We start from the raw sequence: 17,262 nt of genomic DNA, 5'->3' as shown, positions 1-17,262 counted from the left end.
CAGAATTTATTATTTACATCCCCTCCATTATCATGTATGATTTGGAAATAACAACAGCTGACATAATTGCCGGGGTTGTGGGCAGGAGCTAAAGCGCAAAAAGATGCAAAGAAGAGAGAATAATGGTGGCAATCATAGAGTTCCAACAGTGAATTGTGGCTGTAAAAAATCTGGATATAAAACCTTATCTATTGTATGATGTCAGATAGCTCTTGGGATGTAGCGCGCCTTAGGTTAAGCACGCAAGATTTCGATTCAGGAAACCTGGGTTCAAATCCTATCTTTCCACTTCCAGCTGTGTGCTCACGTTAACAAACTCTTGCGCCTTCATTTCTGCATCTGTAAAAGGCGAATAATAGCAACTACTTCTTAGACTGTTGTGAAGTGGTGCTTGTAAAGTGCTTAGCATCATGCCTGGCATATTCCAGTTACTCGATACTAGGTTTTTAATTATTATTTAATATCTGAGAGAAAATCTACCCACGTGTAAGACACTTACCAGAGATCTTCATTTTCTTTCCTCACACTTTTCCAATTTTCTAAAATGTGCATGCATTGCTCTTAAAATCAGAAGAAAAAGTCAAATTTTTGAATAATAGAAATTTGACAAGTCCGCTGTTTTTTAAATTTCCCTGATTATATTGTTTAGTAGGGGGTGGGAGTACATGTTAAAAACACAAATTCCTTGGCCCCGACCCAGAAATACTGAATCAGAGTCTCCAAGGGATCAGCTTGGTAATCTACACTTTTAGCAAGCACCGCAGATGATTCTTATAATCAAGCACTGTTGAGATAAATTGGATTAATGTGAGGATAGTAGTGACTCGACTGGGATAGGCGACCCGCTTGCAGCACCCACGAGGGCCTGAGCCTACAATTCCCATACTGCCCCCGCAAACTCGCGACGGGCGCGTCCGGAGCCTGCCGGGAATTGTAGTTTTCGTGCACCACACTCCTGCTTATAAGAAAGCCCGAACTGATGCCGAAAACTTCCCGCCCCAGAATGCAAAAGTCAAGAGTGACGCAATCTGGAGCGCGCCAGGTATTGAGCGGGGAGTTTCGGCCGCCTCTGCTGCCGCCGCCGCCGCCGCCGCCTGAGAGCCTGCTTTCTGCACCGCCGCCTCCTTCGCAGCCTCCCCCGCTTCCCTCATCTCTTTGGGAGCCTACTGCTCCGCCACCCCCTCTACGCGACTCGGGCCCTCTTCCCCTGAGAAGAAGCTTTATTCGGCCTCGGTCGCGGGGCCGGAGCGCAGCCATGGCTGACGGCGGCGGGGGAACGGGCGCGGTGGGCAGTGGCGGAGCGGGCCCGGCCTCCGCAGGGGCAGCGTCAGGCGTGACAGGCGCCGGCGGCAGCGGCGGCCCCATCAACCCCGCGTCGCTGCCCCCCGGCGACCCGCAGCTCATCGCGCTCATCGTGGAGCAGCTCAAGAGCCGGGGCCTGTTTGACAGCTTCCGCCGGGACTGCCTGGCCGACGTGGACACGAAGGTAGCTGAGACCGCCTGGGTCGAGCGAAGCCGGGCTGGGTGTGAGGCCGCCAAGGTTGCAGCCTTTTTTTTTCTAAAGCAGAGACAAAAAGACAAAAGATACCTTTTAAATCTCAGCGGTGAGGTGTTAAACCGCTTGGGGCAGTACAGAGAGCTGAGTCGTACTTCTGTGGAGCAGACTCCCAGCCCGCCACTTTGTAGCTGTACGATTTTAGCCTGATCGCTTCTCAGAACTTCAGGGCGATTAATACTAGTTTTTAGAACCCAGATTCTATCATTCCCGAGATGGGACTCTTTTAAATCCCTCAATAACAAACCTCAATTCGTTACAAGCGGTGGAGAAAACCAGGTAGGTAAGCAAGAATGGTTTAGAATTTCCACCAGTTCTCTATTGAACGCGGTAGTTTGAATGCAGTCATCAGCGTATTATAGCGATTCATTTGTTCCTTTGCTCTGCCTCAGTGATTTGCAAACTTTAGTATCTAGTTAAAGTCCGTTGTTGTTAAAGCACCCATATATTGTATTCCATCATTGATTAAAGGGGGTTTGGTGCTTATTTGAGAATTAATGCCATAGGTCAACCCCCAGTAAAACTGCAATTTCACTTTACCTACTTTCAGGGTTTGTTGGGATTCAATGAAATAATGTGTATTAAATGTCAGACACTTAATTTCTGGAATATTCATTTTCTTTTTTTAGAAGCTTTTCCAAGCACGATCAAAGACTCTTTAAGTTGTAGGTTTTGGCGGCGCTCTTACTGGCTGGGCTCCTCTAGGGATATGATTTTTCCCTCTTTTAACCTATTATGGAAGTCTTGTTGCCTGCTTTACAGGAGGAAACCCTGGTGGTGTAGTGGTTAAGTGCTACAGCTGCTAACCAAGAGGTCAGCAGTTCAAATCCGCCAGGCACTCCTTAGAAACTCGATGAGGCAGTGCTATCCTGTCCTGTAGGGTCGCTGTGAGTCGGAATCGACTCTACAGCAATAGGTTTGGTGTGTTTTTGGTACTTTACAGGAAGATTGTGGCCTGAAAATGAGACCTTAAAGATAAGGGAAGGACATAATCTAGTTATTCATTGAACATTTACTGAACTAATAATATGGCAGTGTTCCTGTGAAGGTGCCGGAATAAGTAAGCCACTGACCCCATCTCAAAGCTCATGTTTTAAGATAGAAAACTTACATGTAAACCAGGTAGTATATATAGTAAAGTTCTGCTTGCCGTTTTACTCCTCCAAGATAAAAACCCCATGTTAGAAGCGAAACAAGGTACTTGCTGTTCTTTAAGGAACCCGGAAAACCATGTCACCTGCTTTCTCCTTCTTCAGAAGGACCCTGGATGTTTCCCATCAACAAAATCTCCACTCATTTCTTATGATTAGGTTTTGTGGCTTAATCAAAAAAAAAAGAAATGATCCAGAATATTAAGAAGCTGTTGGGAAGCAGGGGGTCGGAAGGCAACCACATATGTTGCTGGGTGCCATCAAGTCAGTTCAACTCATAGCAACCCCGTGTGGCAGTAGAACTGTCCATAGGACTTTCTAGGTTGGTGGTGCAGTGGTTAAGTGCTTGGCTGCTAACCAGAAGGTCAGCTGTTGGAACCTACCAGGCGCTCCGAAGAGGAAAGATGTAGCAGTCTGCTTCCGTAAAGATTTACAGCTCATTGGAAACCCTGTGGGGCAGTTCTCCTCTGCCCTGTAGCATCGCTATCGGTTGGTAATCGACTTGATGGCAGTGGGTAATCGTTACAAGAATAGATCGCCAGTTCTTTCTCCTGCAGAGCCACTAGGTGGGTTCAGCTGAGCACATAACCGTTGTGCCACCAGGGCTCCTTACAACCACTTATACCTTTTAATTGTTTCTTCTGGTAGTTACCGGGTGGTTTTAATTCTTAAAGACAGTGTCTTCGGGCATGTCTTATCTGAGACCTTTGTTTAGCTCAGTGTTTCTCCAAAGTGTGATCCCTGGATCAGCGGCACCAGTATCACCTGGGAACTTATTAGAGGTGGAAGTTTTGGGCCCCACTCAAGTACCAAAGTGCACAGGGGAAAGTGTACTGATGTCTGTAATTTGCTGTGCCATCCACCCGGTATACAAGTAATTAAATAGAATGACCTGATGGCTGATTAAGAGAGGACTGGTTGGATAGATAAATGATAAAACATTTATAGTAAGGTGTTAATATAGGGACATTAGGTCCTTTGACTAGATGAACTGTATGTCAAGTCTGTTAAAGGTTTGGTACTAGCATTTGCTATCCTTTGCCTTTTTTCAGTAAACAGTTTCTGTCATCTCAAACTGTGTGAATTGTTTTGAGTGGTAGAAGGTACAGCATCAGGATTCATGGTTAAAAGTGACGGAAATCTAATTCTAAGTCCTTTAAGCAAAGAGAGGAGTCTGTTGACTCGTGGAATCCAAGGAAGGATTGAATGAACAAACTGTGCCAGAATAGGAGGGATGCGTTTGCAACCTGGGATTCTCCATTAGGGCGCTCTTTCCTCTCTGCTCTTACATTTATGTTACTGTGTCTGCAGAGTGGAGTCATCCATTTGGTTGCCAGCATCACTTGAGCACTCTTAACAGATTTTTCCTCTCTGAGCTCCGGTTGTAAAGATCTCAGGCAACGCTTGCCTTGTCTTAGCTTGCGGCAGGTGAACAGGGCCATAAGAACATGGCAGCCACTTGCCAACCCCTTGTGAAGAGAAGATGGTTACCAGGAAAAAGGAGTTGTTAACTGTGAATTTTACTCCTCTTCAGCCTCCTCCCAGCCTTCCTCATTTCAGGTTTAGTGGAGATTCTTTAGTAGGCTTGTAAGCCTGCTTTCTTGGTATTTTGGAAGAGTCTACCCATGGCAGGAGGCCTGGTGATTGCTTTGATGAATTCATTTGCCTGATGTGTTAGGAAGCTTTTGCCATAGTAATGCTGCATAGGAAACCAAACCTCAGTGGCTTATAACAATAAGCATTGGCGCTCATTTATGCGGCTAGAGCTGCGAGTCAGCTTAAGTTCGGCTGACCTAGGCAGGCTTCAGCTGGGTGGCTCAGCGCTAGGCTGCCTGGGCTCGTGTCCAGGCTGTGGGTTGGGTTTAGGTCTGGGTGCACATGCGCTCATTCTAGATTCCAGGCTTGAAGGGGCAGTGGCGACACAGGACATGCCCTCCCAAAGTCATGCAAGAGCCAAGGCAGATGCACAAGCACATTTGAGGCCTCATGTCACTAACGTTCCATTGGCCAGAGCAAATTACAGTTCAGGCCAGCACCGTTGGGGGGGAGACATATGCACTGCCCACCTTGGGTGGGCTACAGCGTGAAGTGCCGACCAGCGGCCTACACGCTCATATCTGGTTTGGAGAGGAGAGGCACTGATAGAGTCAGAAGGTCTTTGGCTCAGGACGTGCATTCCTGTGTTCACCAAAACAAAAAACAAACCCATTGCCATCGAGTAGATTTCAACTCACAGCGAGCCTAGAGGACAGAGTAGAACTGCTCCATAGGGTTTCCAAGGAGCGCCTGGTGGATTCGAACTGCCAACCTTTTGGTGAGCAGGTATAGCTCTTAACCACTATGCCACCAGGGTTTCCAAGTTACTTCTAATTCTTCTGACGCTAGTTTTGTTTAGAACGTTTGCCACCAGTAAGTGCCTCTCAAGCAGAGAATGCTCTTTTTTGGACTAATGTCTTACTGAGGTGTGGGTAGATCTTCATTCTACGCAGAGGGCTTTCCCGGGACCTTGTTGCCGAGAACACCCTGTGAGGTAACAGGACAGTAATATTTCAGTTTTACAGATGGAAATAACAGACTTAGGAGGTGAGTGACTTGTCGAAAGTTAAGATAGCTAGTAAGCGATAGAACCAGGGCGAGAACCTAGTCTTCTTTGATCCAATGCAGCCTAGGTCTAACCTTGGTTTTATCACACTTCAGCCATGTGGGCAAGTTATTTACTCTTTAAGGCTAAATTTCTGGTCTGTGATGTGGAAGAGGAAGGAGATAATAGGACCTCCTTCTTAGAGTTGCTTGAAAAGTAAGTGGGATCATGTAAGTAAAGCATCCAGCACTCAGCCCACTATCACACGAGCTCTCCTGCTAGCTCTAACGCTCTGGCCCTACCATGTTGCATGGTGATCGCCATGTAATTATAGTGGGAATATATTTAGATGAGAAAGTATGAATTTCTATGAAAACCAGTATTCTGAATGACTGTTTTCGAAAAGTTTGGTGCATTTAACTTCTGACTTGCCCCTTCTTTTTAATATTTTAGCCAGCTTACCAAAACCTGAGGCAGAAAGTGGATAATTTTGTGTCAACACATCTGGACAAGCAGGAATGGAACCCCACGATGAACAAAAACCAGTTGCGAAATGGTCTGAGGCAGAGCGTGGTTCAGTAAGTAAGCAGAAACTAGATTGCAAGGGCTGTGAGCAAAAGTGTGATGATGCACAAGAACGCTTATCTAAGGCACTGTTAGGGTGGAGGTGCTTTATGTCAGAGATCACGTAGGAGTGACAGAAATCTGTTATTTTATGAGCATTAACGTTAAAGCAGGCAAATAGCTGAAATTCTTGCTGGTTTATCCAACCTAGGTAGGCCTCCAATGTCATCTCAACTGGGTGTGTCAAAAGCTGTCCCAAAGTACAAGGCAAGTTTCCTGCTCTTTGAAGTTTTCCGTCTAGTTACAGCATACATATAATAAATGTTATCCAAGGTGTCAGCGTTGGGACTGTGCTATGGATACTTCACCCAGTGTGTCACCAGGCACAAAAGTAGAGATGGACCATGGAATCTTTGGTCCTGCATAGAATTTTTGTTGGCTCTTAATACGTGCATTTGTGTTCAGGCCTTCCTGCTCCGCTAAACTCTCCTGGGATAAAAGCTCCTGAAGCCTGCCTCTTGAAAAACAGAAAAGTCAGGGAAATTATGCAGAGTGAAAAAGCCAATATCAAAAGGATGCATGGTGCGCAATTCCATTCACATGATCTTCGTGAGAGAACACACAGTAGAGATAGAGGGCAGATTAGTGATTGCCAGGGGCTAGGGCTGTGGGAGGAGGTGGTTGTGACTGTAAAGGGGGAGTCTTGTGCTGATGGTACAACTAAGCATCTTGATTGCAGTGGCCAAATAGAGCGACTCATGTAATAAAATTGCATATAACTATACACACACACGAGTAACTGGTGACATCTGGATAAGGTCTGTGGTTGTTACCAATGTTCCTTTGATATTGACATAGTTTTGATGTTGTACTCTAGTTAGGCAAGACACTAGCACGAGGGGTGGCTGGGGGAAGCATCCATGGACCTTCCTGTACCCATCTTGCAATTTCCTGTGCATCGATAATTTGAAAATAAGTTTAAAAATATGGGAAAGAATTTTTGCTATTACTAACAGGCTAGAACTTTCAATATGGCTTATGGCCACTGACGTCTGAACCTTTTTAAACAAAGAAAGCTAAAGTTTGTAAAATATTTCTGAGGGTTGGGGAAGAAGCATGCTCTCAAAAGATGCCCAGTGCCTTGTTATTCTGGAGCTGTTACCTGATACCTTTCTTGTTTCCTGCTCAACCAGACTGGTGGTGCAGGGATCTTTCAGAAAGAAGGGGACAGTGACTACTACTTACTGGGCACCTATACATGTCTGGCCCTGGTCCTTAAGTGTGTTATTGCTAATCTTCATAACAAGCCTATTTTACAGCTATTGTAGCAGACTAGATAAGTTTAGGTCTACAAAAGGATTGGCCGGCATATTAACAGAATATATCAAAACGGAGTATTTTGAAAGGTGCTATTACCATGTTTTTACACAACATGCACCTTCTACGTTTGATTGCTTCATAACTGATCCAAGGCCTGATGCTGACCTCGCTCTGGTTCCTGCTCCTGGTCGTAAGGGCAGATAAGGTCTAACTCACAGGCTCCCTGAACTTGTGCCCTGTAAATGCTCTGATAGCTGTGTGTTTACATTGAGGCTTCCTGCAGATAAGCTGGTTTTCACCACTGACTCCATATTCAAGGGCTATTTCCCATCTTCCAAAAAACCCATTGCGGTTGAATCAATTCCAACTCAGGGCAACCCTATAGGACAGAGTAGAACTGCCGCATAGGGTTTCCAAGGAGCGTGGTAGATTTGAACTGCCAACCTTTTGGTTAGCAGCTGAGCTCTTAATCACTGTGCCACCAGGGCTCCTTATTTCCTGTCTTACTTGTCACTATATATGTTCACTCATTTGTTCCTTTGCCCTGTCCTGACAGACCACCTGCCCAGTTACTGTGGGCCCCCTTTCTACCCAAGCAAAGGCTGGGATGGCCTAAGAACCCCAGTTAGTAAGACCTGCTCATATGCTTGTCTTGGTATTTGAATATTTTAATCCTTTGAGGAAAATACTTGAGTTTGCGGTTTGCACCTCCATGGGCTGTTTTCCAAACTTTTCAAATGTGATTTGTTTCTTCCAGGGACAGATGACCCAATAAGCAGGTATGCACAGGCTTACTTGTGCTTACTTACAGATCTGTAATACACGATTTCACCTGTTTTTCACCACATCAAAGATGTACTGGAACCCTTGTGAAATTGTGCGCTGCACTGCTGATTAGTAAATAAACACAATGTAGACATTGATAAAATTAGTCAAAATATATTTTGACTTAGGACCAATTTGGATCTTGTGTGTTCACCCGTTTGTGTCCCAGTTGTCTGTTATGTATTACAGGTGACCAGCCACAGCCGAAGGCCATGTTAGATTGATAAGGCGTAAACACTCAGCTGTGACTGATTTGTACAGGGCTTGGGGATTACAGGTAGTCTGTTCCAACCATAAGTCAGTTCCGGCATAAGTCTAATACCTCATTTTTTAAATTATTATTGTCTTGTATTATCAGTATCTTTATAAATCGTAACACTGAACATGTGCAAGTGAACATATGAGAATGATAACATTAGCAAATTGCACACTGCAACATTGTATGTAGTACATATTGCTAACTATAAAATGTACAAAAAATAAAGTTGTAAGTATGGTTCGTCTTAACTTGAAGTCATTTTAAGTTGGGGATTACCTGTAATAGCCAGGTTGCTGGTGGAGGCTGCTTCTCCAGCTTTGTCTATTAAGAGAATCAATGTTAAGGAAATGGAGTCAGAGCTGAGGTTCACTGGCTTTTGATGGTATGAAGATTTTCAGATCTGCACGTGTCATCAAGTTTTCCCATCATGTTGTCACTTGTCCTTTGTCTTGGACAGTCTGCTTAGTTTCGTTTGGCTCCTTCATACAAGGTTGAAATGGTAGTAGACCAGATTATGAATTAGCAGGAATAGGTGCTTGTTGGTTGTGAATTGCCCCTCCAAAGTAAAAATAAAATGTCTTGAGCTGTACGGTAAGTAGATTGCCCTTTGAAAGAACTCCCCAGGAGGGCTGGAGTGTTGACCAGTGGCCTTTTATTGGGCTCTCACATGACACTGGTTGGGGCTAAAAATGAGTCTGAAAGGAATTAAATAACTGAATGGCCTGTTTGTCTCCACAAGGTCAGGGATGTTGGAAGCCGGAGTAGACAGAATTATTTCTCAGGTGGTGGATCCAAAACTAAACCACATCTTCAGGCCTCAGATAGAACGAGCAATTCATGAATTCCTGGCAGCCCAGAAAAAAGACGCCACGCCAGCGCCTCCTCCGGAGCCTGAGAGCCAGGACCCTGCAGCTCCATCCCAGGACACATCATAAGGTTTGGTACCCAGAACGTCCTTTATGCCAGACCATTCAGATCACCCTTTATGCGGGACTGTTCTTCTCTGGATGATGGGGGTGTCAGAATGGATAGAAATGGGGTCGGCCGTATTGGGGACTGTGTTTCTTATCTCTTCAGAGAAGTATTTACTGCAGGTGGACGTCACCTACTGTCATACTCAGTTTTTATTGAGAGCTAATTAGCATTTTCCTGTGTCACAGAGTGATTTTCTGTGCCAGCAGAGCTAAACATTTAAGCTATGAGTAGATACTTCATTCGAAGCCCACTGGGGTGATTGGTGTGCACAAGGAAAACACAAATGAAAACCTTGTTTTTCTGAAATTGTTTAAATGAGTCTCTCCCCTGGACATGAGTGAAGTTGGGTGTGCAGCTTTAATGTAAATCGAGGCAGGCGCTCTAATGCAGCCACCTGCTGAGGGGCTTGGGGCTTGAGGTCAGCTTTAAGCCCTGCAGGACGCCTTGTGTTAAGGAGGAGAGTTAGTTTACCTGTGTCTGTTACCAAGGGATTCTTCCATCAGGAGCACTCCCTTTTTTACAAAATGTGGGATTAAATTTTGTTTTAAAAATCAGCTGTAGATACACAGAAGGATGCTTTTTACTTGGTTTGGGAGATAAAGTGGTAAACATGAGCAGTTATCAGCAAGGACGCAGGCAACGTGTCTACCCAGCCATCATTGATAACCATTCGGGTGTGCCTTATCCCTTCATTCTGCCATTGGTGTTCTTTTTTTCAGATTCTGTAAGGGATTCTGTTTTTCTCAGTAAGTCAGATAAATGCAGTGAGTTGGCCCCAGCATCTGCAGGTCAGCCACGCCAGAGCCCCAGCCTTGGGAGCGCTCGCACTGCGGAGAGTGCTTGCCTTTTTGTGCCTGTGTTGAGAAAAAACCTTGGGTCTCTTACGGAATGCAAAGCATTCGCTTCAAGTCTGTCTTTCTAGTTTAACCAAATTCCTTTAGGAACATAAAATTACGTGAATATTGCCTCTGACCCCAAAGCAGCATTTTGATGTGCTTATTTTTTCTTTTTTAGAAAATGCCTGACATCTGCTAAAATCTCCTTCTTCCTAATTAACGGTGAAGAAATGTCTTCAACTGCACAGGAGTACAGCTTCTGAATGAAGATAGTCCAAGGTCTTCACCAATTTCAAGATTCCATCCTTGACTGGGCAGTGTCCAGACTAACAGGGAGCAAGTTTGGCAGTGGGAAAATGGACAGGGTGCCCCTGGACTGTGCGGCCACTGGCTAGCCCGTCCTAGGGGGTGACACCAGGTGGCACTACAGAGAGATAAACACTACAGCAGCTTGCTGTTGTCCTGAAACACACCTTTATACTTGAACTTGGAGATTGCATACAGATTTTAGGGTCTGTGTGCTAGGATAAACAAAAGCTACAGTGAAGGAACATTGATGTGGTCCCAGAGATGCAATGTCAACAAGCAACAGGAAACATTAGCTGGGAGTAGGGATTTGGCAGTGTTTGATATTGTTTCTTAGAGTTGCAAACTAGAATGTACAAACCATTAGAATCAAATAGCTTTAAAGTCCTGGTGACCTTCTTGTACATGAATGTTCTCTCCAGTTTCTTCTCTTGGTACGAGGTGAGAAAACGTGGAGCGCTAGAATGAGGGAGGAAGCTCAGACCTTAAGTATAAGGAAAAACAGTGGCTGACCAGGCTTCTTCCTGCCCTACAGGGACTAGTAAGTCTTGGTGTGTTCCTTTTTTCCCCATTTTTGTGTGTTTTTTTTTTTTTTAGAGAAGTGAATTATCATTAAATGACTTAAGTTTGATACTCTTGCTGTGAAGCTTTCACTGACTCTTAGGCTGCAGGGCTGGGAAGGGTCACTTTTTCCTCTGCCTTGCTGCTGCTCTTGTCCTGTGCACTGCACATGGTTGAATGGCAGCGAAAGGTGGGGAGACATGGTTTGAATCTACCCTCACCCTGAAACTGATGCTGGGAGCGGGCAGGCAGTTCCTGCTCCCCAGGTCTGTTACTGGCCCTGGTCTTTAGTGAAGGATCAGTGTTTCTCACATGCAGGTGTACAGAAGCATTACCTAGGGGTCTGGGGAGAATGCTAGTTCTGATTCAGCGGGTCAGGGCTGGGACTTGAGGGTCTGCATTTCTAGCCCTCCCAGTGTTGCTGATGCAGCTGGCCCTGGGAGTACACTCTGTAGCAAGCCTTGGATCTGATCAACACTTACTTAAACTAAGAGCCTTTGGTTTTTAGTTGAATCAGCTACTGGATATTGCTAATCTAATAAACGTTAACCTATTCAGTTGAGTCTCTGTTAAAACGAATGTTCTACTTTTGCCGTAAACATCCCTAAATATCTATAGGACTGTTTTGCTGTATTCATTGAGATGTGTTGGCAGCATGTGCCCTCTGTTAGCCATGTTTCATCCACCAAAAAAACCCCATTGCCTTAAGAGTCAATTCTGACTTATAGTGATCCTATAGGACAGAGTAGAACTGTCCCATAGGGTTTCCAAGGAACAGTTGGTGGGCTTGAACTGCTGACATTTTGCTTAGCAGCTGAGCTGTTAACCACTGCACCACGAGGGCTCTGTGTTTGAGCCAGGTGGCATTTATATCTGAATTATCTTCTGTTTCCTGCGTCTTGACTGGCTTAATTCCGTCAGCTAACGTAGGCTGCTGTCCTCTTGAGTAACCAAAGTTTTCAGTGCCCAGAGGAGGGGTGCCCCCTAGTCCTCTCCACTCTATTGATAGAAAAGTGTGGAGTGGCCAATCTCACCAGCCTTGCTTTGCAAAGAAGCTTCTCAGACTAACCGTAGTGTCCTCTCCTCAGAACAATCTGCTAGACGAGCTTTCGGTGGAAAACTGGCAGCGAGGCAACTGCACAAGGGGCGAGTCTCGCTGGAGAGCCACTTTTCTGATCCTCCCAACATTCTGCCCACCCAACACTGGCCTCAACTCAGCAACAGAGGAGGGAAAAATAGAGCAGCCTGGAGAAAATGATCCTTTCTACCTCCCAGTGCTCAATTTACTACATTTTGTGTATTTTTTAGTAGGCAATTTTTGGTCCTATTTCTTACTTTACTATTTTTATTACCAGAGAAGGGTGTACCAGTTGATGGAAAACAGCCTAATTTTCACAGAACAGTAAATATGCCAAAATAACAAAGGGTTTCTTTTTCATTTTTCTTTTTTTAAATCATTGTGTTAAATTCACTAAGGGTTACCAAGGCTAGACTTGATTTCATTTAAGAAAATGAAGCAGAATTTTACCAGGTTTCAGAAGTAACTAGTCACGTAACTATTGGTGTACAATAAACATTTTCATTGAGGAAACCTTTTAGGGAAGTGGGTGATGTTGGATGGAAATGAAAGCGTAATAATTAGTGGATCCATAGGTGCTCCTTCTCATAGCTTTTGAGGGGTAAGACCTCATGTCATTTTTCTTTGGCTTGCCCCTTAAGTCCTTCGCAATGACTTTGGCTCTTAGCTGAGGTGAATCTCCAGGGAAGCAGTGCCCACATACTTTTGGGCAAACTAATATATAGATTGGCGGGCCTGGGAAGGTGAGTCAAGACAAAAACAGCATCAACGGGCTAGGAAGAAAAGCCACCTCTTCTCCCTCCTTAGGAGCTGGTTACCAGCCAAACCTATTTGCAACCTTAACTGAATCTTGATTCTCTGGGTAGTTGGGTTAGTCACGCAAAGCCTAAAAAAAGCATATGTTGAGGTAAAGTGGAAAAAGCCCCCCACAAAGAGGGCTAAGCCATTGGACGTGCCACTAAACACCATTGCTGTATTCATTCATAAGCCAAAAATTGTCACTGCTCTTTTCAGACTTGTAAAAACTGCCGTTTGCAAAACCCGGTGAGACACAGATATTACCAACATTTGAAAACCTATCAAAGCCTTAAGGAGCCCTGGTGGAGCAATGATTAAGTGCTCAGCTGCCAACTGAAAAGTTGGTTTAAACCCACCCAGGGCCTCTGCAGGAGAAAAGCCCTGCTCCCATAACAATTACAGGCTAGGAAACCCTATGGGGTCGCTATGAGTCAGAATCAAGGCACAACATCAGCCTTAGCGTTGTAGTCAGAGGGTTTAATTTAGGAATCTTACCCTTAAGATGGATTAAGGTGAAGAGGATGGTGTCTCCTTTTGGAGCCTCGTTCTTAGGACCTGGGGCAGCTTCTGCAATCGCTACTGGCCATGTGGGGCTTCCAGTCTTTAGCTAAAATGCGTGAGTGGTATTGCCCAACTCACTGTTTCCATCCAGTCATGGTTTTAACGCTTTTTTGGCTTTTTAGTGAAGTTTGTGGCTCCTCTATCAGATTTCCAGGAGTTTTACACTTTTTGCGTTAAAACCAAACCCATTGCCATTGAGTTGATTCTGACTCATAGCAACCCTGTAGGACGGAGTAGAACTGCCCCATAGGGTTTCCAAGGCTGTAATCCTAATGGAAGCAGACTGCCACATATTTCTCCTGCGGAGCGACTGGTGAGTTCGAACAAACTTTCCCTTAGCAGAGCACTTAACCACTGTGCCACCAGGGCTCCTCATTTTTTCCTTAACCTCTATTTAATACTCTCCAAGGTGGGGGGCATTTTTTCTTAGGCCTTTTGTATCACTAGCACATGAACTGAGTAAATACTAACAGATAGCCATGAGAGCCCAGAAAACCCACTGCCCTCTGGTTGATTCTAACTCATTGTGACCCTGTAAGATAGAGAAGAAGTGCCCCGTAGGTTTTCCAAGGCTGGAATCTTTACAAAAGCAGATAGCCACATCTTTCTGCTACAGAGAGGCTGGTGGGTTTGAACCACCAACGTTTTGGTTTACAGCTGAGCACTTTAACCACCATGTCACCAGGGTGCCTTTCATGACCTTTCATGACAGTAGCAGTTCTCAAATCTCAGTAACCAACTGACCTGTAACAGAGCCTGTATCGTTACCTGGGAACTTGACAGAAAGGGCATACTCTAGAGCCCCATTCCAGGCATGCTGAGTCAGAAATGGCTGCAGGTAGGGGCCCAACAAGCCCTCCAGGTGATTCAGCTGTTGTTAGGTGCCCTCGAGTTGGCCCCGACTCAGAGAGACTCCGACTCAGTGACCCTGTGCGCAGCAGAGTGAAACGTTGCATGGTCCTTAAAAAAAAAAAAAAAAAAGAACCTTAGCCATCCTCATAATTGTTGCTGTGTTTGAGCCCGTTATTGCAGCCACTGTGTCATTCCATCTCCTTGACGGTCTTCCTCTTTTTCACTGAGCCTCTACCGAGCATGATGTCTGTCTCCAGGGACTGATCCTTCCTGATAACATGTCCAAAGTAAACAGGGCAATGTCTTGCCATCCTCACTTCTAAGGAGATTCTGGTTGTACTTCTAAGACGGATTTGTTCCTACTTTTGGCAGTCCATGACATATTCAATATTCTTCACTAGCACAATAATCCAAAGGCATCAATTTTTCTTTGGTCTTTTTTATTCACTGTCCAGCTTTCACATGTATATGAGGCTATTGAAAATACCGTGGCTTGAGTCAGGTGAACCTTACTCTTCAAAGTGACTGCTTTTTAACACTTTAAAGACGTCTTTTGCTTCAGATTTGTGCAATGCGGTATGTCCTTTGATTTCTTGACTGCTGTTTCCATGGGCCTTGATTGTGGATCCAAGTAAAATTAAATCCTTGACAACTTCAATCTTTTCTCCATTTATCATGATGTTGCTTATTGGTTCATTTGTGAGGATTTTTGTTTTCTTTATGTTGAGGCGGTAGTCTTTGATCTTCATCAGTAAGTGCTTCAAGTCCTCTTCACTTTCAGCAAGCGAGGTTGTGTCATCTGCATACCTCAGATTGTTAAGGAGCCTTCCTCCAATCCTGATGTCACATTCTTCTTATAGTCCAACTTCTCAGATTATTCATATATCATATAGATTGAATAACTGATGAAAGGACAGCCCTGATGCATACCTTTCCTGATTTTAAACCCAGCTGTATCCCCTTGTTCTATTCCAATGACTGCCTCTTGGCCTTTGTATAGGTTCCTCATGAGCACAATTAAGTGTTCTGGAATTTCCATTCTTTGAAATGTCCATAATTTGTTATGATCCATACAGTTGAATGCATGTGCATAGTCAATAAAACACGGGTAAACATCTGTGATGATTAAGAGTGTACGAATCTTGACTGGGCCATGATTCTCTGTTTTGGCAGGCGTGTGTTGTGGTCACTTCCCTGTTGAGATTTGATACGATCACCCCCGTGATGGTATCTGCTGTGAGTAGCCAATCGGTTGAAGGGGAGTTTGGGCATATGGCCAGGATAAAGGGTGGGCAGATGTCCAGGCAGGACTCAAGGGGCTTTTGCTTGTTACGGATTCTGATGCTGGCTCCTGTTCATCTGACCTTTGGTTCTTTGGACTTGAGCTGGTAGTTTACCTGTGGTTTTGCCTGCCGATCTTGGGATTCACCAATCTTCACAGCCTATGAGCAGAAACACTGCTCCCTAACCTGCTGATCTTGGGTTCACCCTGCAGCTGTGTGAATCAGGAAGAGCATCTTTCTTGACCCATGTTACAACCTCTACGTCCGGGTGAACAGTTTTCTTGATATAAATCTCTCTCTCTCTATATATATATTTAAACACTTCACTGGTTTTGCTTCTCTAGAAAACCCAGCCTAAGACAACATCGTTCTAGCATTCTCTGCTTTCAGCCGAAATCTATCTGACATGAGCAATGATATTCCTCATTCCACGTCCTCTTCTGAATCCAGTTTGAATTTCCAGGAGTTTCCTGTTGGTGTACTCCTGCAACTGTTTTTGAATTATTTTCAGCATAATTTTACTTGCATATATTAATGATATTGTTTGATAATTTGTAGATTCTGTTAGATTACTTTCTTTGGAATGGGCACAAATACGGATCTCTTCCCGTCGGTTGGCCAGGTAGTTGTCTTTCAAGTTTCTTGGCATAGATGAGTGAACGCTTCCAGTGTTGCAACCGTTTGTTGAAATACCTCACTCTATTGGTGTTCCATCAATTCCTGGAGACTTGTTTTTCACCAATGCCTTCAGTGCAGCTTGGACTTCTTCCTTCAGTACCATTTGTTCTTGATCATATGCTACCTCCTGAAATGGTTGAATGTTGGCCAGTGCTTTTTGGTACAGTGACTCTGTATTCCTTCCATCTTCTTTTGATGCTTCCTCTGTCATTTGATTTTTTTTTTCCATAGAATCCTTCAATATTGCAACTCAAGGCTTGAATTTTTTCTTCAGTTCTTTCAGCTTGAAAAATGCCTAGTGTGTTCTTCCCTCTTTGTTTTCTAACTCCAGGTCTTTGCACATACCATTATAATACTGAATATTCTCAAGCAGCTCTTTGAAATCTTCTATTCAGGTCTTTTACTTCATCATTTCGTCTTTCACTATAGCTACTCTACATTCAAGAGCAAGTTTCAGAGTCTCTTCTGACTTCCATTTTGGTCTTTTCTTGTCTTTTTAATGACCTTTTTATTTCTTCCTGTATGATGTCCTTGATGTCATCCCACAACTTGTCTGGTCATTAGTCTTTAATGCATCAAATCTGTTCTTGAAATGGTGTCCAAATTCAGGTGGGATATACTCACAGTTGTACTTTGGCTCTCGTGGACTTGTTTTAATTTTCTTCAGCTTCAACTTGAACTTGCATATGAGCAATTGATGGTCTGTTCTACAGTCAGCCCTTGGCCTTGTTCTGAATGATGATATTGAGCTTCTCCATCATCTCTTTCCATAGATGTAGTTGATTTGATTCCTATGTATTCCATCCGGTGAGGTCTACATGTATAGTCGCCATTTATGCTGTTGAAAACAGGTATTTGTGATGTTGTTGGTCTTGCAAAAATGTGATCTCCTGCATCATTTGTATCACCAAGGCCATATTTTCCAACTACTAGTCCTTCTTTGTCTCCAACTTTTGTGTTCCAATCACCAATAATGATCAATGCATCTTGAATGCATGTCTGACCAATTTTAGACTTCAGAAGTTGGTAATAATCTTCAATTTTTTCATCTTTGGCACTTTGACTTAGAAAGGTCTGCT

The 17,262-nt window shown here is 44.2% G+C and overlaps 1 protein-coding gene across 1 annotated transcript; it reads left to right on the top strand.

Annotated features, from left to right (window-relative positions):
* Positions 1–1,043: 1,043 nt before the first annotated feature.
* Positions 1,044–13,335, top strand: BOD1 (biorientation of chromosomes in cell division 1). Its single transcript, XM_049874339.1, has 4 exons — positions 1,044–1,486; positions 5,741–5,865; positions 8,995–9,191; positions 10,245–13,335. Exons 1-3 carry the CDS (start codon positions 1,256–1,258, stop codon positions 9,188–9,190), a joined length of 552 nt encoding a protein of 183 aa, XP_049730296.1. The 5' UTR covers positions 1,044–1,255; the 3' UTR covers position 9,191; positions 10,245–13,335.
* The last annotated feature ends 3,927 nt before the right edge of the window (positions 13,336–17,262 follow it).

Source organism: Elephas maximus, chromosome 2 (assembly GCF_024166365.1).
Source record: "Elephas maximus indicus isolate mEleMax1 chromosome 2, mEleMax1 primary haplotype, whole genome shotgun sequence".
Lineage (NCBI taxonomy): Eukaryota > Metazoa > Chordata > Mammalia > Proboscidea > Elephantidae > Elephas > Elephas maximus.
Note: the sequence above shows the minus strand (reverse complement) of the source record. Positions and strands in the feature narration are given on the sequence as shown.

Bases quoted from the DNA above. Each gene is read 5' to 3' on its own strand.
- BOD1 (XM_049874339.1), top strand. From the start codon at position 1,256: ATGGCTGACGGCGGCGGGGGAACGGGCGCGGTGGGCAGTGGCGGAGCG. The intron at 1,487-5,740 runs GTAGCTGAGACC...TTAATATTTTAG, and splicing joins TGGCCGACGTGGACACGAAG to CCAGCTTACCAAAACCTGAG. The intron at 5,866-8,994 runs GTAAGTAAGCAG...TGTCTCCACAAG, and splicing joins CTGAGGCAGAGCGTGGTTCA to GTCAGGGATGTTGGAAGCCG.